This window comes from Acomys minous, assembly GCF_964271855.1.
Source record: "Acomys minous genome assembly, chromosome: 3".
NCBI lineage: Eukaryota > Metazoa > Chordata > Mammalia > Rodentia > Muridae > Acomys > Acomys minous.
Genome location: NC_140485.1, coordinates 135,208,100 through 135,231,938, shown reverse-complemented (window position 1 = coordinate 135,231,938; position 23,839 = coordinate 135,208,100). Strand labels below are relative to the sequence as shown.

The 23,839-nt window shown below is 46.3% G+C and overlaps 1 protein-coding gene across 1 annotated transcript in view; it reads right to left on the bottom strand.

Annotated features, from left to right (window-relative positions):
* Nucleotides 1-5,141: 5,141 nt before the first annotated feature.
* Nucleotides 5,142-23,839, bottom strand: part of LOC311593307 (endogenous retrovirus group K member 6 Gag polyprotein-like) — a gene marked incomplete at its 3' end in the record, with an annotated part of 427,545 nt that continues 408,847 nt past the window's right edge. Inside the window, exons 2-3 of the mRNA XM_084774527.1 lie at nucleotides 12,925-15,390; nucleotides 5,142-5,181 (exon numbers count right to left, since the gene is read on the bottom strand). Of these exons, the coding sequence (XP_084630653.1) occupies nucleotides 5,142-5,181; nucleotides 12,925-15,245 (2,361 nt within the window). The 5' untranslated portion in view covers nucleotides 15,246-15,390. The remainder of the gene's footprint in view (nucleotides 5,182-12,924; nucleotides 15,391-23,839) is intronic.

The window sequence follows — 23,839 nt, the reverse complement described above, 5'->3', positions numbered from 1 at the left end:
CAGAGACAGAGAGAGACAGAGAGACAGAGACAGAGACAGAGACAGAGACAGAGACAGAGAGACAGAGAGAAAGACAGAGAAACAGAGAGACAGAGACAGAGAGAGACGGAGAGTGACAGAGAGAGACAGAGAAACACTGCCACCATTTCATAGACTCAAATGGTCACTTAAGAAACATTTACTAAGTAAAGAGACCTTGTGCTGAAATTGATAAAAAAACAAACAAACAAACAAAGAAATGGTATTTTCTAACCACAACCACCTAGGTATTGCTATGGACTTAACTTGTCTGAGATGAAGTAAGCATGCGTCAAGGATGAGCCACGAGTAGAAAGAGAAATAGCTACTGATCTTCAGACCTTTCTTCTAGACTGGCCCTAGACCATGACTTTTATATAAATTATCTCATTTCTCCCCCACAGCCATGCAGGCAGCCTTTTCCTATTCTACAGGCAAAGGCAGAGTCTTGGAGCTCAGCCTGCCTGTGGGTATATAGGCAGTCTCAGCTCCACTTCAAACACAAATCTGCCTCGAAACCCCACGCCTGTATGCTTTTGTTTAATACTCTATTCCACAATATCTTAAACATAGTGTTTCAGAAAAGGGAATGATAATTTACAGGGTTGGCTTCCCGGAGAAGTTGGTGCTCGTGTTGAGAAATCAAGGGCTCGCTGAGCGGATGGAGGCGCCAGGGAGATCAAGGAATCATTTCAGGCAAGTGGAGACATTAGCTTCAAAGCAAAGCAAGAAGTTGGGGTTCTGGTGAGATTTGAGGATCAAAAGGCAGTCCAGTTTGACTAAAAATGAAAAGGGATTGGAAAACATGGATGGGACCAAAGAAAGACAATAAATAGTCATTACTGTATGATGTGTGCTCATTATTAGGAATTTGAGAGCTTGGTAGCAGGACACAAGGAAAAAAAAATAGAAGTTTAACTGTGCACAAGTGGAACTTATCAAAATCCCAAATTATCATCTGAGGTGGGTTAGGTTATTAATATTCTCTGTTTTTCCTTCTCAAGTGACAGTCATTATTATAATGAGGGATCTCCAAAGTAATTTGTATTTCTTAGAAAGAAAGTATTAAAAATTTAAATGCTTTCACATATTAATTCTTGAACCTGTGCTATTTTAGAATATTAACAAACATATTTAACACCTAGGAATGCTATAGCAAAATGAACAATAGGTTGTTTATTTACATGTTCTAATTATTCACAATTCCCTAGAGATAATTTGCCAGTGTTTTGCTTACTACCATGGCTTATTATCAGCTAAAAAGCAGGATGGTTATTTTATTCATAGCAAGACTGGTCAATTCTTATTATAGACATGAATCTTTTGCATATTCAAATCTACTTGGAGATATTTGTTCTGCTATGCCCTTCCAAAGACATATATTTTTAAAGTGTTAATGTAGCTGTTCTCGATATAAACTGAACATATACACATGGTTGTGTTTATTTTTCCCCACTTGCTTATTAGTGATTATTCCAAAATGCTCAGTTTAACACTTGCTCGTTCTAGAAATTTAGTTGCTCCTAAAAGAGAAAAAAAAAAAAAAAGACTACACTCAATAACGGGTTTCTTTTTCCTCCACCACCCCCATTTTGGACTACTCAGAAATTATTTTTGCAAGGATATAACTTGTTTGGCCATACCACTGAGTCAGAGATAGACTGCATCTCTGTCTTGTGATTAATAAGCAAGAACTCAAACAAGCCCAATCATGCATGAAGGCATCTAATGGAATTCAAATATAAATATAATTGACTAGTTCCACAAGTGCAATATTTGTGTAATCTGCATGGCAAGGGCAGGGTTAATAAGCGAGAAGGAGAAGAAGACTCCGAAGCAGCTTCCAGAGAGGCAGAGATGCATGCGAGCCCTGAACACTTCCTGGAGCTTCTCTGAAATGGGAGTTGATCAAGCAATTAATATAGTTAAAAACACAAAAGCACCCTTGGATCTTAATCTATCTTAGGAAAGCAATCCAAACCAAATACGTAAAACTGATTGACTAAGACAACTTTCCAGGGAGTTGGAAAGTCTCATAGAAGTCCAGAAATGGAATTCAAGAGCGAGGTTATTTGGCCCATCCTGTCTGTCAGCAGTGAATTAGTTCATCATGATTAAATATAGTTCAGTTGGCACAAGTGGGACTACATTTTGACTAATGAATCTACCCTGAAACTTAAGTTGTGTGGTGGTGGCGCACGCCTTTAACCCCAGCACTGAGGGAGGCAGAGGCAGGTGGATCTCTGTGAGTTCGAGGCCAGCCTGGTCTACAGAGCTAGTTCCAGGACAGCCATAGCTACACAGAGAAACCCTGTCTCAAAAAAAAAAATCACCATTTAAAATGATTCTTCCCCTCCCAGTTTGAACCCTTCCAAACCACACCCACACAAATATTTCCCTTTGTAAAAGAAATAATATTAAATACTTGGATCTGGGATGTGAGTCCTCGCCTTCTGTGGCTTTTGGTTACCAGAGATGTGAAGTGCTACCATACCGTGTGGTTAGAAAAAATAGTAAGACTAGCCTTATATCAGTCTTCAGGAATAGCCAAGCTAGATGGTAAAATTTGGCAGTCTCCATTTGCTTATAATCACAGCCCAGTTTCCAGCATGTCACCTTAAAGTGTACTCAATTAATACTTGCTGAGAAAATTAATATTTGAATGTAGAATGGGCATCCATACTTCACACACTGGGTGGTTTTGCTCTGTGATTCCAGAGGAATAAACTCTTCAAAAAACTTTGGGAAGAAGGTTAAGTAGTCGAACAGGGTGAATTAAAGAAGACCTCTAGTAAACCAAGGTTGGATAGTTTATGGACAGTGCGCAAAATTCTCACCAACTTGTAAAGTTAGATGTTGAAACTTCAAAGCACTTTTGCCAGGCAGCTGCTCCCGCTCTTGCCTTCAGGTCTCTTCCCCCCATGCTAAGGGTCTTTAGAGTAAAGCTTGGGGATCTTGGTCTAGACAGACCTTGGGTAAGACTTGTGTGCGCATCTCAAAGGAGGCACTCCTGATCACTCATACAGGTATTTTTTTTTTATCCAGGCAATGTTTGGACACAGAGATTAATAACGCCAGAGGTCTGGATGAGGATGAGAGCGGTGATGCCCTCAGTACCATGGACATGGAACACGGCTTGCGTAGAACTTCTGAGTTCAAAGCAACTTATTCTCATGATTCCACCACAGGGCAGTGGAAGCAAGAACATGCTACTTGGCAATGTTGCCTTTTCCTCTTCCTCTGAGGTAAACTTTCTGCAGCATCTCATGCAACGGAACCCCTAGGTGACTTGACCAGTGGTTCTCAACCTTCTTAATGCTGTGACCCTTTAATACAGCTCTTCATGCTGTGGTGACCCCCAACCACAAAATTATTTTCATTGCTACTTCATAGCTATAACTTTGCTACCATTATGAGTCTTCATATAAAAATCCATGTTTTCTGATGGTCTTAGGTGACCCCTGTGAAAGGGTCATTTGACCCTCAGAGGGGTCACAACCCACAGGCTGAGAACCACTGCTTTTGACAGCTAATGCTTTGTAACCAAGTTTCTTTCATCGGAACCATTGGAATAGAATGAAGCCCTATTGCAGGAGCCATGAGGTGACCCAGGATACTGTACCGGGCTGGAAGCAGGAGGATGTGCACAAGTAGGATGTGCTCAACATCTCTATTGGGGCCTGACCCTAGAGACAACAGGACTGAGGTAGCACAAGCAGGCTTCTCCCTATAGCTGGCAGGCCCATTTTCCTTCTCCATATACACCGTCGGTGAAGCTGCCTGTCTGTAGGGGCACCTGAGTGACTGAGGTTTAATGCCCAGTCATGTTCCTAAATTCGTAGCTTCATCTCTGCACATGCATTTTGTGAAAGACACCCCATGGGACAATGTGGTCTCTGCTTGTACGAAGAGATATGACGCCATATGCTGGTCCTCAGATCTTGGCTTCCTACTCAGAAATGGTCACTGTGATAACCCAGAAATCTAGTGAGGCATGGCTGGGGAGAGTTCAAAGAAACTAAAAGTGAGTAAAAAAATGAGAGCTTTATCTCTGAGTAAGGAAGTAGTGGGGGAAATTTCAGTCCTAATGGGCCAGCCTATTATTTGAACCAGTTTGCTTCTACAAATAGGCTTTGGTAGTCTCTAAGAACCAGGGGGAATCCCCCACTCTACGGTGCCCTTTCATACACTGCTTTCCTGCACCAGCTAGCTACTTAGGGTGACCTGCGAGGACTGGAAAAGAAAAGGTGGGCGTGGTATCTTTCCCTTCCAGTCTGTCTTTGTGGTCAGCAAACCAGGAAGAGTGTTAGAATGTCTACATAGCAACAAGAGAAACTATGGTAACTAGCTGTGCCTGAAGCTGAATGCTCATCCTCAGATAAGAACCAGACATGAATGCACATCTGAGTGACTCTGTGCACTTGTTCAGCTGCTCTTAGAAGCCAGGAGTTGACCATGGTGCCCAGCGGTAGAACATCAATTGGCATATATGTAAGGCCCTGGGTTCCATCCTCACCCCAATAAATCAATCATAAGAAATGACATTTAATTTTTACAAATCTACATAGAATAACATTAAAAACAAACTAAGAAAACCCCATAATAGCCAGGAATAGTGGCTATATTAGTTTCTTGACTTCTTGCTGTGATAAACAAAATACCCTGCGTAACAAAAACAGTGGGGCCAGCAAGATGGTTCAGTGGATGTGTTTCCTGCATAAACCGATGACTAAGGAGAGAAAGGGGTCAGAGTTCACAGAGAGTGTCTATCGAGGGTAGGAAGTCAAAGCAGCTGAAACTTGAGACAGCTGGCCACACAGTGTCCGAAATCGGAAATTGAGAGGCAAAGAGGGATGAATGTTGGTATCCAGTCACATTTTCCATTTCGTGCAGTCCAATTCGTGCCCGCCCACAGTTAAGATGAGTCTTCTCACAAAATTAACCTAATGAAGGTAATCCCCGCCCCCTGCCTCACCAGGCGTGCTGAGGCCAGTCTCTGGGGAGTCTAGAGTCTGACACGCTTGACAACTCTGACTATTACAGTAGCACACGCCTACAGTTCCAGTACGCTGGGAGTCCAAGCAGGACAAGGAGTTCAAGGTCAGTCTTGGTTACACAATGAGCTAGAGGCCAGCCTGGGTGAACACGAGGCTCTGCCGCAACCTGAAACAAAGCAAGAAGAGAAACAAAAACCCCACTGTGCCAAACTGCAGGAAAGAGCGTGAAAAAAGAAAATAAAATACATCCCCATGTTTTTGTGCCTTTGGTGGCACTGTTTCCCTGCTTTCTGACTATGTCTCCATTTTCGTTTTTGCATATTTTGTATCCAGCCTAGTCTGGAAGAAATAGCAAGAAGCCATTTACTGATTCTCTATGGCTTAAGTAACAACATGATTCTTCGAAAAGTCCTCAACGAAACAGTGTCCTTAGCATCTTTTTCTTTCCAACCAAAAAGCAACCGCTTCTAGGAGCAGGTGCTCCCATTACCTATGGCAGAAGGGAGCAAAAGTTCAGGGCCAGCTCACCGAAATCCATCAATGTCCCTACACTTTTCTCAGAAGATAGTTTGTTTCTAATGAAATTCATCTGTATTCTTCCAAATAATTTTAGATATTGACATTTTACATACGAGACACTAGTTGCTTTGGTAGTGATGTAAAAAAGCTCTGGCATCTTGTTATGGTACCCAGTGTTCACTGACACCTGATGAGCCAAACGCATCCCCTGTAAGGCCAGGGCAGCTGCATGGAAAATGGTTGCTAGAATTTCCTGCCCGCCGCACTTAGCTGGCTAACTGGATCAGTCTTTGTAAGCACAGCTCTCTTCCCCTTCAGTCTTCGGCTTGTTCAAACAGTTCTCTGTCTCTTCATCCATGCTTGCCAAAACATCACAGCTGCTTTCTCCCCTACTGGATTCCTGTGTATAAGAATAATTCCAAAGCTCTTGGCTTCTTGTTCTGCTATCTCCCCAGCTAGCTGGTGCCTTTTAACCCCATCTGCAATGTTCCCTCAGCATCTCTTAGCGCAGTTGGCTAAAATTGATCGAGTGCCTCTACACTAAAGGATCGGGTTCTGTCTGATCCCCATTTGGATGGGGAATTGATTTGTGAGGGCTCCATCCACTCTGATAAAAAATGCTTTACGTGTTTAGTTTCTCGTTTTTGTTTCCAGTTAACATTGGAGCCAAAGATCTTGTTTTATAGCTATCAGAATTCTCTTCTCCCAGCATCTAGCTGCAAGATCAATGGAGACAGATGAGCCCTGCAAGTGGCTGGCTTCTTTCTTTCTATACCTGACACTTATTAAAAGAACAACCACTTCACACCTGTGTGAGAAAAGAGGCCAGCGAACTTTCAGAAATGCCCTTCACTATTTTAGACTCTGTGAGCCACACAGTATCCAATATGGATTATGTAAATTAATGAATTTGATCAAAGTGGCCGTGTTCTGACAATTTTTAAATTTTACTTTTGCAAAAGCAGGTGGCAGACTGGAATTGGCCTACAGCCCATAGTGCGAGGCCATAAATAAAGTGTATGTCTTAGCTATTTCTTCTGAATGTTCCTTGATCTCTTTCTCTGCTCTTCTTACAAACACATATCCCTACAGGTCTTAGTATTTCAAATATTACCCCATCCCTGATTGACGTGACTTAAATCTACGACTTTAATGACCTCGACAATGGTTTCTCAGAGCCATCCTAAACTTATTTATTTTGAAATAGATAAGACGTACCTCATAGCTCTTTCTCCGCACTGGAAGAATCCTCTAGCTGGTAAGGGGAATCATCCATTTTTTTTTCCTGATCAGATTCCCCATTCTAAATATTATTAAGTCCCACTGACTAAATTATATCTTCCTTTATCTCACTCTGCTTCTTGGATTAATATCCAACCTTATCACTTAAACTAGTCCATGTAACGATAACTAGTCCACCGACCAGTCCAGCTGGTCAGTTATTGGGGGGCCGAGGGGGGTCGCAACCTGTATTTAAAGAAATGGGCGAGAGAGAGACATAGAGCTCAAGCGAACAGTTGCTTGTCAAGAGCCATTTATTGAAGGTAATGGCAGGCTTTTTAAAACCTGCTTTAGTGAGGGCGGGGGTACGCAAGGAGAGTAGTGGAAAAGTACAAAATCTTCTGGGTTGAGCCCCGGGAACATTAGCAAGGGGAGGGGTCTTCCAGGTGACACAAAGCAGGATATCTCTGTGGTTATCTTAGGATCAGATCACTGTCTTCTCAGGACTAAGCCGGATGCCTTGCATACCTAATGAGTGGCCCAGCAGGATGTTGGCTGCAAATACTGAATGGGTGGGGGTTGGCCTCAGGCCTTTTGGTCCCTGGCATCTTCACCCCTTTTGTTTATTTTGGCCTGAGGGAGACCTTACAGCCCAACGAATGACTTTTAGGAGGTCACCAGTCATTGTTACAGGATGGCGGTATATTTGAGAATCACTATTGTCCAAGTGTTTCAGGACAACAGTTATTCTGGACCGGCCAAATTCCCAAGGAAAGGGGGCCTCGCGATGGCCTGAGCCTGTTAGAGGATCGATGCTCAATCTTACCACGCCTATGGTCTGTCCTCCCACCAAGGACCGACCGACGTCTGATAACCGAGACTTATTCGATCGCTCCGTCTCTGACTTACCAGGCACTATCGCGGGTCAGGTCAAGGTGGGCTCAGGCCAAAAGATATAGGGGAGGGCTTGCACAGGTTTACCAAAGGCACCGAGGGCACAACCAGGCTCACCATCCAGCATTCTGCATCCTCGGGAACTGCAAAGGCCACCCATAGGAACTGCAAAGGCCACCCATAGTTAACCGACTGAGGCGTAGGTGAAATCTCCTGGATGGAAATAGAAGTTTCATTTAAGTCCTCAGTCTCCAGGCTGCGGTAGTGAACCTGGATATTCTTGGTGGCAGCTTCAACCTGACTTTTAACAAACCCTGTAAGACGGTTTAAAGTCCATGGTCCAAAGGATAATAGAAGGAGAACACCAACGAGGGGCCCGAGCAGGGTGAGGAGAAGGGTAGTAAGCCAGGGGGAGGCAAGGTTAGGGTTGGGGAAATTCCCCCTTTCAGAAAATTTAAAAATGAGTCGGGGTCATGAATAGTAAAACGGGGAAGAAGGACACACCAGTCTTTGGAGGAAAGGAAGGTAGGGGCATAGACGATCGAGGTTAAACCAGAGGAACAAGCAAAATGGGTGTTATTTGGCGCGGGAATGTAGGGGAGGGAGAGGTAGGGAATGACAGTCTGGGCGCGAACGCCGCTGAGGGGAAGAGGAGGGAGCATATGGGGACCCAGGAGGCAAGTACCTAAGCCGGAAACGGACTGGAGGGTAATGCGATTGTCGGGAGCTAAGCCGGTGAGGGTGGGGTAACATTAGTAAAGAGCAAGGTGGAAAGAAGAGCAATATCCTCGTAAAAGGGCGGGGAGGGGGAGAAACACATCCAACATTCAGGAAATGACAAGGAGGAGTCATTTTTCAAGGCCCATATGGAGGCATTTGCCAACTGGAGAATAACATCAGCCGAACTGGGGGGGGCCCACGGGGAGGGTAGGTCGGGAGGGAGGGGGTGAAATGGACCGAAGGAGGACGTCCAAGGGGGTAGGCGGGGAGGGAGGCATGGGGGTGGCGGGTTTAGGCGGGGGACCAGGAGCAGGAACGGGAACAGGATGATGGAAAATATGATTAGGCCCAACCACTGCTGTGCCCTTATTGGGTACCTTTTTCAGGAGGTGTAACCTGAACGTAAGTCCAAAATCGTACTCTGATTTATAAACACGGAGGCCCCATTTAAATCCACGACCCGTCCAACTGGCACGTTTACCGGGCTCAGTGAAGCGAATGGTCAGGGGGTTGCACCAGCCATTGGTGACTGAACGAGCTGCATTGCAAAGGTCTTTAACGGCCTCACCATAGGGCTGAGGATGAACCCAGGAATCAACAATGATGTAGTCCCAAGAAGAGGATGGCTTCCAGTTCGTGTCGCCAGTGGTCTCACACCCCCAAGAGGCACAGTAAAAATCTTGGGCCCCACCACAGCGGTGGTTATCAGGACGGGGCCGATGAGAGGGTCCCGGGCAAACATAGAGTCCTCCGGCCCAAGCAATCCCATCCTGGTGTAAGGTTTTGTGGAGCATGATGCGCTCCAGGTCATTACAGCAGCAGGGGCTGGGACCACCAACCGAGCGAGAGAAAGGGGGCATCTCCTCGGGAGCCTTAGGCCAAAAAATGTCTTCCACGCCCCAAGAAGAGGGGCCTCCCAGGGCCAGGGCACAGAGGTCAACCTGTAAATCGGGCCACTGGGGGTTAATGCCCTGAGAGGAGGAGGAATTAACAATATCTCCCGCTTGGTTAATAATGACCCAGGTAAAATTATAGATTGTATAAGGCTGAGGTTGGCGCAGGAATGCGGCGAGAATCACTTCAGGAAGGCAGAGGCAAAGGAGCGACGCGGTGAGTAGCAACATGATGAATCGGCGGTATCTTTTTTATCCTAAAAAAGAGCACAATTACATCTTTTCCTCAGGGGAGTTCCCTGGGAGAGGGGGGTTAAAAGGTTTGATTAGGCGCTCAGGTAACCAGCGCGCATTTTGTTCTTTTTGATCATAAATGCAGGCATGACCTTTGCCCCAAATAAGGACTGGGTCGGGTCCATGCCATTGGTGGGTCAGTGGATCCTTCCACAGAGCCTTGGCATAGGTGGAGGAGGTGGAAGAGTGCCAAAGGCGATCGGCCGCCGAATGGCCAAGATCATCCTTTTGTAGAAAATTTAGGACGAACAATGCATGATTGAGAAGCAGGCGAGGCCCTGCTGTAGAGGGATATAGGATTCCTTTAGAAAACTAACTTATTAAGCATTGTTTTAAGTGTCTGGTGGGCCCTCTCGACAATTCCTTGTCCTTGGGGATTGTAAGGTATCCCCGTAACATGTTTAATCTGCAGTTGGGCACAAAAGGACTTGAAGGCAGAGCTTGTATACCCAGGGCCGTTATCAGTCTTTAATGTAAAGGGTTTGGGGGCAACAGTAAGGCAATACAAAACATGATCAATAACATCTCTAGTAGCCTCTCCAGCGTGCGGAGAGGCGCAAATAAATCCACTAAAAGTATCTATAGACACATGAATATACTTAAGTTTCTTAAAAGAGGAGAAATGAGTAACATCCATTTGCCAGACCTGTCCAGGCATGAGGCCACGAGGGTTGACTCCCGTATGTGGCTCGGGAAGAAAGGTGACACATGCCTGGCATTCTTTAACAATAGCCCGGGCTTGTTCCCGAGTGATGGAGAACATGTGGCGGAGGCTTTGGGAATTAAGGTGGTGGAGGGCGTGAGCCTCCCTGGCCATAGCAACGGGGTTGCTGGCGGATGGAACGGCCAGCCCTGAAAGCAGGGGGCGCGTGGCTGAGTCCACCTGGGCATTAAGTGTAGTCAGAGGCCCTGGCAGGGTAGAGTGAGCACGAATATGACCAACGAAAAAAGGCTGAGAGCGCAAAAGAATAAGCTGTTGGATACGGGAGAAGAGAGGGGAGGCATTAGTAGCAGGCTTAATATGAGGAACCGTCTCGAGGAGTGGAACAGAGGACGCGACATAGGCACTATCAGTATATAGATTAAAGGGAGTATGGGGAAGCAATGTAAAGGCGTGTGCGACAGCTTCCAGCTCAACAAGCTGAGCAGAGGTATGGGGGGTTTGTTTTTGCAGGATAGCTCCGTCCACAGAGAGGGCAGCAACCCCGGTAGAGGAGCCATCAGTAAAAACCAGGGAAGCTTGGGGGAGGGGTTTGGAGCGGGTGACTCTCGGGAAGATGACAGGTTGTCGCTGCAGGAATTGAATTAGTTTATCTGGGGGATAATGATTATCTAATAGGCCGCAAAAAGAAATACAGGAGACCGCCCAATCATCTGAATTTTGAAAAAGCCACCTTATTTGTGTGGCCGAGTAAGGCGTGATAATAGAGTGAGGGTCCCTTCCGAAGAGCCTGGTGGCCGCTTCCCGCCCCTGCCGAATGAGAGACGCAACCAGAGTAGGATAAGTAGGAAGGACCTTAGTGGAGGAGGAGGGGAGATGAAGCCAAAAAAGAGGGGCCCGTTGCCAGAGCAGTCCTGTGGGGGCAAAGAGGGAAGGAAAAATTATGAGCGCGAAAGGCTGGGTAGGGTCATAATAGGAGATGGACTGGTGGAAGATGGCGTCTTCGACCTTTTGTAGGGCCACAGAAGCTTCAGCAGTGAGACTGCGTGGTGAAGAAGGGTCAGAGTTGCCTTTTAAAATATCAAAAAGGGGTTTAAGCTCTCCAGTAGTGAGCTTAAGGTAGGGGCGCAGCCAGTTAATGTCCCCCAAAAGCTTCTGAAAGTCATGAAGTGTTCTAAGGGTGTCTCGGCGGAGCTGGACCTTTTGGGTCCTAACCGAAGAGGTCCCAAGTTCATAGCCCAGAAAAAGAAAAGGGGGGTGTTGTTGTATTTTGTCTGGGGCAATTTTAAGTCCCAGATGACCCAAACTCTTAACAAGTTCCTGGGTGACTAGAGAGAGCTCAGCCGTGTTAGGGCCAGCAAGTAAGATGTCATCCATGTAATGAATAATATATAAATGTGGGTACCTAAGGCGTAGCGGGTCGATGGCCTGGGCTACATATTTTTGACAAAGAGTGGGACTGTTGGCCATGCCCTGAGGAAGTACCCGCCATTGAAATCTGGGTGAGGGCCCCACATGATTAACGACAGGGAGGCTAAAGGCAAAACGTTTGGAATCGTCAGGGTGTAGGGGAATGCAAAAGAAGCAATCTTTAAGGTCAAGAACAAGTTTATGAAATCCTTTAGGGATAGCTACAGGAGAGGGGAGACCAGGCTGCAGAGCTCCCATGGGCATCATGGTCTTGTTAATTTCCCTGAGGTCCTGGAGGAGTCGCCAGGCACCATTCTTTTTTTGGATGACAAAAATGGGGGTGTTCCAGGGGGAGGTAGAGGGCTCAACATGGCCTGCATCAAGTTGCTCCTGCACCAGCCTTGAGGCTGCGGCCAGTTTACGGGAAGGAAGGGGCCACTGATCGATCCAGACAGGAGAATCAGTTCTCCAAGTAATTTTATCGGCCTGGAGTGCAGGGGGAGAAGTGGCCCTTATAAAAAATTTTGTTTATATCCCAGCCCTTGGCGACTAATCCTAGGCATAGGGACAATGGGCTCGAGACGCCCCTGTCCCAGCTTGCCGAGGCCCTGGCCTGGCAAATAGCCTTGATCTAAAAGCTGATGCGTGACAGGAGAGGAGGGGCTATAGATAAAGACCCCCATCTGAGAGAGTATGTCCCGGCCCCATAGATTAACAGGTAACCCGGGGACAATGAACGGTTGCACCGTCCCCGTCTGGCCATCAGGGTCAGTCCAGCGAAGGACCTTAGAACTTTGAAGGGTGTTGGTAGATATTCCGATGCTCTGAAGGTGAGTAAGGGAGGGCTGACAGGGCCAAGACGAGGGCCAAGAAGATTGGGACAGGACCGTCGAATCTGCCCCGGAATCAATGATGCCTTCAAAGGGGCGGCCATCAAGCCTTAGTGTAAGATGGGGTCTATCAGAAGTTAAGCGTTGGACCCAAAAAGCGGAGGGGGGCAGGGAGGGAGTCGGGGCGGCGGGAGGAGAGACAACAGAGTCAGCCAGGGTTAACGGAAGGGCCCAGGCCAAAATCTGACCAGGAGAGATGGAGAGAGGGCCCTGGGTAGCGGCGGCAAGGAGGAGCGTAGGAGAAGGGAGCGGGTGTTTTAGAACGAGGGGATAGATGAGTAGCCCGATAAGGGCAGAAGAGGCGCGGCCGAGGACCAGGAGGGGAAGAGGGGGAGGGTTTCCATAGAGGGAGACAGGCAAGGACAAGGTTCCATCCTCAGGCGTCAGTATTGTAGAGGTGGTGGCACGGAAGTCCAATCCTGTGGGGGAGGGCAAGGGGCTGCCGCTGGAATGGGAGGAGGTTGGGTTTGGGAGGTGGGGTAGGAGGTCTGTGGATGGAAGCGGGTCTGTAGATTGGAGGGAGCCTGTGACACCGGTCCCGACGCAGGCTGGAATTGGATAGGGTGAGGGGCCCGGGACTGGCCCCCAGAGGAGTTTCCCGAACGCGGGGGGAGAGGGTTACCCATGGCATCAACAGTGGAACGGCAGGTGTTGGCCCAATGACGACCTCTACGGCAACGAGGGCAGAGCGTAGTGGGGGGGGCCGGGCCACAGGTCCCCGGAATCCAGTGGGTGGCGGAACGACCGGTGGCTGTCCAGCCTGTGAGGGTGGGCGATTACGCTCATTTGGGCAGGCGCGGGCAAAATGTCCCGATTGGCCGCACCGGAAACAGGAGGCCCCGCTAGGGAGGGCTCCGACGGCCATAATGGCCTTGGTAAACTTATCAGTTAGGGGATCAACCTCTCGGCAAAGCTGAATCATCTCATCAAGATCCCTGCCCTTATATTTGTGTCTAAGAACTGCCTTACAGGCTGAGTTGGCATTTTCAAAGGCCAATTGTGTAAGAAATTTACTGTCGGTCTGGCCAGGACCAAGGGATCTTTCTGAAGCCTCCAGGAGGCGCGCAGCGAAGTCGCTGAAGGGCTCCTGAGGTCCCTGAAGAATCTTGGTAATAGGGGACAGGGCGGAGCCCGTGGAAGCAATAGTTCTCCAAGCAGCGAGGGCGGCAGAACTAGAATGGGAAAGTAAGGAAAAGGGGAGTGCACGCTGTTTTTCGTCAGTGGCATATTTGCCCTGGCCAAGGAGTTTGTCAAGAGACCATTCACGGGTCTCGCGATGTCCCTGCTGTACGTTTTTTCGGATAAGGTCACGGCAACGATCAGCCCAGTCCGCCCTCCAAGAAAGGAACTGTCCTCGAGTGAGGACAGTCTGTGCAGTGGTGATCCACTCGTTGGGCGTTAGATGGCCTCCATCTGCCAAATCATCAAGGAGGGAGAGTGTGAACGGCGCATTAGGTCCGTAACTACGGACAGCCGTGTTAAGTTTTTCTAGCTTTTTAAATTTGAGTTTATGATAAGCAGTGGGGGTAGGGTCAGGAGCCGTTCCACCACCTTTCTGTTCTCCCTCCGAACCTGAGGAATCATGCTCACTATCAGAATCTACAAGGGCCGCGGACGACTGGGAGGGTGTAGGGGCAGGTGGCTCTCCCGAAGCAGCGCCTGAATCAGTGGCCTCAGTTTTTGCCCCGCTCAGGGCGGGCTGGCTCTGGGAACGGGTGACAGGGAAAATAAACGGGGCTGTGGAGGAAATGCGCGTTGTTAAAAGTGAAAGCCGTTGTTGAAGTTGAAGAATCTTCGTCGCATGGGAGATCTGGTGTTGGAGATGGGCCTCCGTCTGGCAAAAGCAGTTTGGGAGGGAACAAGGTGGCGGGAGCCGGGAGGCAGGGTAGGGCTTAGTAAGGGGAGGGGGAAGAGTGAGCAAGGTAGAGGAGGGAAAGGTTGGCGCCGCGCGGAGGAGGCCATCATCGGAATGATATCGAGCAGCCTCCTCCTCAAGGGTGGCAGCAGCATCCGGATCCAAGGGCTCATCTGGGGCCTGAGAAAGGAAAATGGCGGAATGGCGGGAGGCGCGTGAAGGGCCGACCGACGGAGGGGGAACAGGAGAGGCTGGCGGACCGGACCGGACAGAGGGTGTCCTTTTTGGGGGAAAAACAGGGGCACAAAGTGGTGAACACCCGCGTTCCATAGCGGAAATGGGGTCCTCATAGGTGGGAGGAAGCGACGGATAAAGACGGCGGGGGGAAGGGGAAGGCTTGGACGCAGGCGCAGGGGAAAGATTTTTTAAGGGCTCCGAGGATGTAGGAGGAACAGAATCGGGGGGCATGTCAATGAACGTAAGAGAGGAACCCTGCAGAGAGGAACAGGAAGGAACACGAGAAGGAGGGAGAGATTCGCGCAGGCAGAGTTCAGCCACGGAGAGGAGCTGCCTCTGTCCGCTTTCGTTTTCGCTGGACTCAATTATGTCCCGTATAAGGCCCCAATAAGAAAAAATACTGTTCGACACCGCTGTATTACCATCTTTTTTAATAAGTGCATTAAGCTCACGCCCCACCTTTTGCCACGTTTCAGAATGAATAGTAGGTCCATCAATCATGTACCAGGGACAGGTCTGGTCAATAAAAACAAAAAACTCAATCAAATGTTTCTTTTTTACCCTAATACCCCTCTCTCTGAGTACGTCCTTTAAGCCTCTTATGAACTTTGCTTCCTTGGACAGCGAATGGCCCATTCTTGAGATATGCAAACGGATGACTCACCTAATGACGAAGCCGGCCGGGCGAACTCGGCTGGTCATGAAAACTCCTGTGGACCGGTCCCTTAATCCGTTCGGGAAGAAACCCGCACCTCGAGTCCCACGTCGGGCGCCAGATAAACTAGTCCATGTAACGATAACTAGTCCACCGACCAGTCCAGCTGGTCAGTTATTGGGGGGCCGAGGGGGGTCGCAACCTGTATTTAAAGAAATGGGCGAGAGAGAGACAGAGCTCAAGCGAACAGTTGCTTGTCAAGAGCCATTTATTGAAGGTAATGGCAGGCTTTTTAAAACCTGCTTTAGTGAGGGCGGGGGTACGCAAGGAGAGTAGTGGAAAAGTACAAAATCTTCTGGGTTGAGCCCCGGGAACATTAGCAAGGGGAGGGGTCTTCCAGGTGACACAAAGCAGGATATCTCTGTGGTTATCTTAGGATCAGATCGCTGTCTTCTCAGGACTAAGCCGGATGCCTTGCATACCTAATGAGTGGCCCAGCAGGATGTTGGCTACAAATACTGAATGGGTGGGGGTCGGCCTCAGGCCTTTTGGTCCCTGGCAATCACTGTCAGCAATCTAGATTGGGAAGGGGAGGCTAGGAGTGGTCAAAGCAGGTTGTATTTCCTTCCCAGGAAAATAGAGTCCTGGGCCCCGGGAAGACTTTCAGTCTTGTGGAGAGGGAGGTGGAGATGAAGAGAGCCTGAACTCCTGCTGAGGATGAGAACTCCCACAGCCTTCTGTCCTTTGCCCACAAGTAAAGAAAGAAGCATGTGCTGGGTGCTAGAAGGAGGCAGCAAGGGAAGTACCTAGTGGAGGAAAGATATCCAGACTTTTACCCAAGAGGGCGTGGTAACAGCTATTCTTGCCTTGGGTGCCCCTTGAAGATAAAACAGGGATGGGTTTAACATCTGGGATGGAGAGCCTAAAGGCTTCTGCGAAGATTTTCAATTGGTCCTTCATCAGTGAGATGAAGGAGAAGACTGTAGGGTATGTCTATTCCTTAACTGCTTAATCCATCTAAACCCATTTATTAACCTTCTTTTAATGGTATCTTGCTTGGACTGTGAGAAGTACTGTCACAGGCCTTTGCCACCTCGTGGGTTCTTCTTTCTTCCACCCTTCTACGCCCCCTTTTCTCCCACCCTTTCAACCCCCTAACACTAGATAAAAGAGACAAAAGGACAGAGAGGGAAGGAAAGGGATCCCTGAATAAAATCAGGGGTCAGAAATGGGGCATCGTTATTGTTAGACCACTTCCTGGTGATTAAGGGCATCGAGTTCCTTGGGGCAAGTTTGATCTTCGCCATCAGGGTAATCAATGTCTTCTTGTTTCTTCTTTGGGCATGTCCACTTAACAAACTGCTCTCAACAACAACCAATGACATCGCCTCCCCTCCCCCCAGAAAAAACAACCAACAATCACCAACGCTCTACTTTTTGGGGAACTAGTATTTATATACTCATTTGAAAAGTTCCTAGCGTTCCAAACATCACACAATTGCAGAAAGTATCTGTGGCTGGCAGCGCCACGCCTCTGCAAGAGCATGAGGCAAGTCATTGCCGGTTACCAAGAAGCATCCCCTTCTCACCACACTTGGGGTCAAAACAGAAACATGTTCTTATAACATTTCTGTGGTTTCTTTCTTTTTTTTTTTTTAAACAACCTGAAATTCCAGATTTCTCACCACAAATTGTCCTCTAGGTCTTGCTTCCCGCACAGCAGTTGGTCATGATGCTGTAGCTCTCAGGAGCCTCTCACCTCAAGTGCAGCTGGTAGGTTGATGCCCTGCTCCCATCCGCCTCTGTGACTCCTTCCCTGAGGACTCTTTCCTGAGGTGTCCTAGGTAGAACTGCTGCCAGTTGGGCACACTGCAGTGTCTTTAATTACACCTAGTTTATTCTTATTACTTTGTATCTGTTTCTCCTGATAAATTTGAAATCTCAGCTGGCAGAAAGTTTGGCTTGTGAGTCTTTCTATGTCGGGTAAGATGAAATCTAGCACAAAGTGGATTGTGAGTAGTTTTTTGTTTGTTTGTTTGTTTGTTTGACAAAAAAAGAATGATTGATAAAAGGAGGGGGAAAAGGGAAAGAGGGAGGGAGTGAGGGAGGAAGGGAGGAAAGGAGAGGTAGAAGAAATGATATTACTAATTAGAAAAGTGAGTTAGGGGTTTTACAGTTTTATTGTCAGGATTACATTATCTGATTTATATAAAGTGCTAAAAAGGCTAATAATTTGTGTGAATGGTCAGTTATTGTCTCAAGTGATTACCTAAATACATGCCCCCTGTGCATATTCTGGAGCTCTGAAAATCAGAAGGAGGACTCTGGTTTAGCTGCTCAGCAATTACTTCAGGGATATCATTCAGCTCTGCTTCCTTTAAAGTTCTGTAATGTCTTCAAAGGTCCGCCTGTGTGTTGAGAAAAGCCCTAGCACGCTAGTCCCATGCGTTAGCCTGCTGTATCCTTTTATCCTGATGCTCCCTGTCTTTAATGTGTCCCTGTCCCTGTGAGTCTGTCGCATGTCACTTACAATGATGGGGAGCTTCACGCTGCTGAAGCTTAGTCTTCCTATTTCCTGTCTGATGAGCAAATTCTTGAAGTTTATTACCTTAAGAAGATGATGAACCACATGGCAAACTCTCACGTGCTTTTCTTCTTTTTCCTTTCAAAATAAATTTCACAATGTAACACTGGTATGTTTCCTAGATATTTGAACTTAGGACCTGGTGGCTACCATGACCGTGGGTTCTGTATCATACAGCTATAACCATTTCTTCGTAAGTTATTTGTTAAAGACCACTGATCTGATTCCTAATCTATTTTTAAACTACAAACGAGAACATTAAAATGTTCTCTTCATAGCCGATATTATTGAGATGTGAGGATATGTAGTTTATTTTCTCTTGCAGATATTGTGTATGTGTGTGTGTGTTGTTGTTGTTGTTGTTGTTGCTGTGATTACTCTATCAGCTGAAGCTACCTTTCCCTTTCTAAACAGTTCTTCCCAACAATTAGTCATGATTGTCCTTAATTCAAGCCACCAGTGCAGTGCTTCAGGGCGCAGGCTCTGGGGTCTGAAATCCAAAATCCCATGCTTCCTGAGTGGGTGTCTATAGAATTAGCATAGATCGCTGCAGGTGAGCGCAGTCAGAGAGATGCTGAGAACGGGCAGCACGTGACAACTGCACAGTGCACGCACCGTGACCACTCAGTGTCTGTTAGCCACGTCAGCATGGTTGAGTGTCAGCTGGATGCGGTGTACATCTTATCTAAAAAAATAATTTTATAAATAGTAACCCTTTTTAAAATCTAAGCTCAAAAGCAAAATTCTTATGCAGAGGTCCCAAAAATGGCATTGTTTTGGGGGACGGGGCAATGAGGCGACAAGAGACCATTCCTGATACAACTGGAGTGTAGCCAGTGCTCTAGCTGCACAGTGAGGTGTTCGACCATCCACGCTGCAGCTGCAGCCTGGGTGGCTGCATTGCTAATTTATTCGGTGGAGACTTCCTTTGGCAACTACATCTGCAGAAGATATTAACAAGACTTCTTGTTATCTTGACAGTTAAAGATCTGATGGGCAGCAATTTGCCACCTTGCTTTGTGATGCAGCTTCATGATCCTGCCTTAAAATCCTGTTATTCTAGATCAGTGAAGATTTTAAATAAATGCATGTGTGAAGGTGCTTATAAAGAGGTCACTTCACTGAGTTGTCCTAACTATGGAGTTTGATGACATGTACATGTTTAGCATAGGCTAGCACATAACATTGGTTCTTGAGTTTACCCTTAAAAGTAAGTATAACCTTTCCACCAATAAGAAGAAAGTTGAAAGTTTTCTGTTTTCCATGACTCTAGATTATGTGTAAACTTTGACCTATAAACTTGAAGGAGATATAGACTAAGCTATGGTAAACAGAAACAGTCACCAAGTTTGAAAAAAAATTAAATATTAATTAATTATACATACATACATACATACACACATATGTAGTATACATGCACTCTATCTGGAGATTCCATTCAGGTCTTTGTTAATTTAACCATAAATGAGTCTACATTTGAGAAGCAAGCTTTAGCCTCACGCCCCAGTCAGTACATGGAACAGAAACCTAGGCAAGCACATTGCCCATTTGAGTGTCAGTGACTGTGGTAACGATGTTTATTCCAGCAAGGATGCTACATAAAAATCAGTCCCCAGTCCTGCTTGAACACATCCCAGAATAATTCTAATTGCTTTAAGAGGTACAATGAGATTTCCAAAAAAATTCCCTGAGATGTTTGCTAGCTCAATTTGTTTCAAAATTGCATTATCACTCATTAAATGCAATTAAGAAAGTTCAACAACACAAAAAGTAGACAAAAAAAAAAAAAAAAAACTGGACCCAGAGTTGGAAGAAGAAATAAAATTGCTGGCTCAGTGTAGAGTGAACCTTAGTGGCTCCGACAGAAACTTTCTTGCCTAATATATTCATTATATTTCACTACATTTCCATTTTAATTATCATGAAGAAAAGGCAGCCACCCTTTTGCCAAGTGCAGTAATTTATACTTGCAATGGTGAGATAAGTAATACCACTCTAAATACATCATAAACAAAATATTTATTAGGAAAACCTCATTAGCATGCATTTCATTCTGATAATAAGGTTTAGGAATTTAAATTAATATCAGTGTTATTCGAGAACATGGCTATTAACATTTAATAATGTTTAGCATTTATATAGTCCTTTGTGTTTCCAAAGTACTTTAGCCATTAATTAATTAAACCCCAAATTATCATTGTGAGCAGGTTCAGCTCATGGTTTCTTCAGTTATGAAATTATATTCATTAAGTCTTTTAACTTTTCCAGGTAGTGGACTGTCTTGGAAGGTCTCTCTTGCAAAGCCAGGTTGATTGTGGACTCAGACGGGAATCCCTAAATGGGGCTTATCAGGGATTTTGTCCATAACCTGTGAGGACCAGAGATGGGCAGCAGGCCAGACAAGAGAACTCTAAACGGTCGTGGAATGTCCAGGTTTCTGTTCTGGTTTTATTACTGGTCCCTAGACGACATCACCACACACTGAGATGCCTGCTCGAGGTCATCCTGAAAAGTCAAGCTTTAAAATAGAATCCATACTTAATATTTATCCAGCTAAGACATGTCACACACAAAAAGTATCCTTTGATTTAAAAGGAAAGAGGGAGGGAGGGAAGAGGAGGGGGGAGAGGGCGGGGGAGAGAGAGAGAGAGAGAGAGAGAGAGAGAGAGAGAGAGAGAGAGAGAGAGAGAGAGAGAACTTTTATCAAGAAAACCTTCCTACCTGGCAGAGGGGTCTAAGGCTACCATCTTGAGACCACAATAAGATGTAATCAGACACTGCTCCTGACAGCATGGTTCAGCCCCTCACAATAGGTCTTAACAGCACAGGCCTGAGCAGTGGCCTGGCCAACCTTGGAGGGCCTGTCTCCCAAGAAGATTTCTCAGTTGGTGTTGGTTCCCTTCCAGATTGGGACCATCGAGCAGGTGCTACCAAGCCACAGGGGCCATTAGATTGCTTCATTGCAAAACCCACCGAGAGCATCCACAGGTGGGGAAGAACACCCTCAGCTTATCCCTGACAAACGTCTTGGGCTGTTCCCTTTAGACAGGAGGTACTCGGCTTTAAGAGGGTTTCCAGGCTGGTTACTTGCCTTAGCTGGTGGAACAGCCTGAAGCCAGCCCCTAGCCTTATCCCTAGGAGGCCCAGGCATCACATACTAATGGCTTCCACCAATGGATTATTTTATCTCGGCTAAGCTGAGCAAAAGTCTAAAAACACCCGTGCCCTTATAGCAGAAAGCATGGATTTAGTATCAGCAAGGAAACAGAAAATTACTCTCATCCACCAGAGTGGAGAAGAAGACAGAAGGGGTCTAAGTGCAGGCACCCTGTGGTCTGCGTCACGCCTTCCTTTACTCTCCCCTAGGTTCACAAACACCAGCCTTTGACAATACAAGCAGATGCACCAGAGTAGTCAGGATAACAGGCTCCATCTCCAGTGGTCCAGAACCTTCCAGGTGGGAGCTGCTTTATACAGCAGATCGAAACAAATGTAACAAATTCGTTTTTTAAGTAAAATGTGCTCAGCATTATATGGTCCCATAAATCCTAAACATGCTACAAAATTCCCACCCGGGAGGACTGAATTTCCTGGGTTGTAGAGACAGCTCATTTTCCATGGGTCTTTGCTATCCTGTTGCTAACTTGAAACTACCTTTGGGGTCATCAATAAACTCATGCTTTGTTACAGAAAAGAGACAGGTAGGAAGGCAGCGAGGCAGCGAAAGAAGGGAGCGGGGGAAGAAAAGAAGGAGGGAGGGACGGAATTTACCTTAACCTTATAATTCTATGAGTAAATGCTGCACTCATAGGCTGACATAGCAGATGTCCAAATATTTACTTGGGGTTCGAACCATCCCACCTCAGGACCTAAAGTCTCTTATCACCTACATGCAATACAAACCCAGACTCATCCTCGCTGATATGGAAAACGTCTGTCATGTCATGTTCGACTCCCCACTTCATGTCCCTTCCCTTCCTGTCTCCAGCACACGTGGAGCTCCAGGCAGGCACAGTGAGTGCTCTCTGTTCTCTGAATACCCTGCTGACTCTCCAAACTCAAGGCTTTCTTTTTAGGGGGAAATCTGGGGAGGGATAACTCCCGCTCCAGGCTTTTGTCTGAGCTGTTTCCATGATCCGAAATGCTTGTGTAGTTTCCAGCCATTCCCCGTGTTCCGTGAGATCCTGCAGGAGACAGAGCTGTTCCTCAGCGTCTCATTCTCCGCAGCACACGGAGCTTTCGAACATGCTCAGTACACACACGGAGCCTTTAAACACAGAACTGGATTTTAAAAGTAAACCATTTTTTTTCCCATGCTCGAGACTGTGAAACAGCGTTGAACCTCAACAGATTTAATTTACGGGGAAGTCTTGTAGCACGAAGCTGTCTCCACAGAAGCCTAGCACAAATGTGAGAATTTACACTCCAGTATAGTGTGGTCGCTAGTCAAAGACTCGACCAAGTGAAAAAAGCCTTGCTAGGAGAACTTGCAAATAACAAAGGAAACGGTCTTTGTTTGGGAAACGTCCTGGGCCAGGAGCTCTAGTGTGAAGAATTTGGACAGATCTACATTCAAACACGGAAGAACTACTAAGAAGCCTGCTGGCCGACTCAGAAGAACTGCAGAGCTCTTTGTGAGAATAAAAACAAAAGGAGGAAATTGTGTGGTGTTTGAAAACAATGATGGGTGCTAGTGTGGGGGAAAGGGGGGGTACATACAGTGGCAGGGATGGTGAATTCAAAGACCGAATAAACAAAATCGTTATGTAGAGCAAGCCTAGCGGTAACAGCGCATGCTCATGTCATGGAAGGACCATTATGTATGATGCGTATGCATGTATGAGTGGGGTTGATTGCCTTGTTAATTTAGCAGTTGCTTTACACGTACAATCAACATGAAACTTCTAAGATGTGGGAAGTGGGGACTTAAAACATCTTACCTACAAGCCACATGAACTGTTAAATTTTTTTCTTAATTTTTAAAATATATGTGCATGTGAGTGTAGCAGGAGACACTTGAGAACTCTGAAAACAACTTAAAAAAAAAACCTTAAACTCCATGACATTGACCTCCAACCCCCAAGTTTCTTCATGCTTCTGTTTCTAAGTAACCATGAGCTAATGGTGGACATCCAAATAGAAGAGGACACACATAGAAAAGGGAACTACAGGAAATTGAGAAGGAACGAGTCAGATCTGGTTGGCGTCCTTATTTTAGATTCATCATAAACATGTAACCAGTGAAATGGGTCAGAGGGTAAAGAGGCATGGCACCAAGCCTGACGACCCAAGTTCAATCCCCACGAGCCTCGTAAAAGGGAAAGGAGAATTGTGAATCTCCAAAGCTGTCCTCTGAACACAACATACACATGCACGCACACACACGTGTACACACACACACACATGGGTGCACACACTGACACATTCACACAGAAACACACTCAAACACACACATCTGCAATAACATACACACTCTCACATACAATAATAACAACACACGTTCACAATCATTTATAACACATTCACACACATACACACAGTAATAGCACATAGTAAAACAATAACAAAACACTCATATGCATACAATAATAACACACACTCACAGGCACACAGTAATACATTTTCAAGTGTGAAATGGGAGGTGAAAAGGCTGTTCAGAAACTGAATGGATCACTATTGATTAGTTCCCCCTCCAGACAGTTCTGAGCTTGCAACAGCATGGTGCATTTAAGGCAAGAAAGCGGGTCCTGGGGCTGATTTGCAATGCTGAAATTTTATGGTGAGCCTATTTTCCTCTATTTTGAAAAAAGTAATTAATAATTAATTAATTAGTGTAACAATTCATTTTGTTATATATAACTCTATATGCATCCTCTCTTGAGAAATGCATGCAATCACTGGCAAAGGCTTACACCCACCCACGCCCTCCTGTGAGAGGTCTCTTTGGGGATTTAAAGCATGTCTTTTAAGTGAAGTTAAATTCCATAGGAG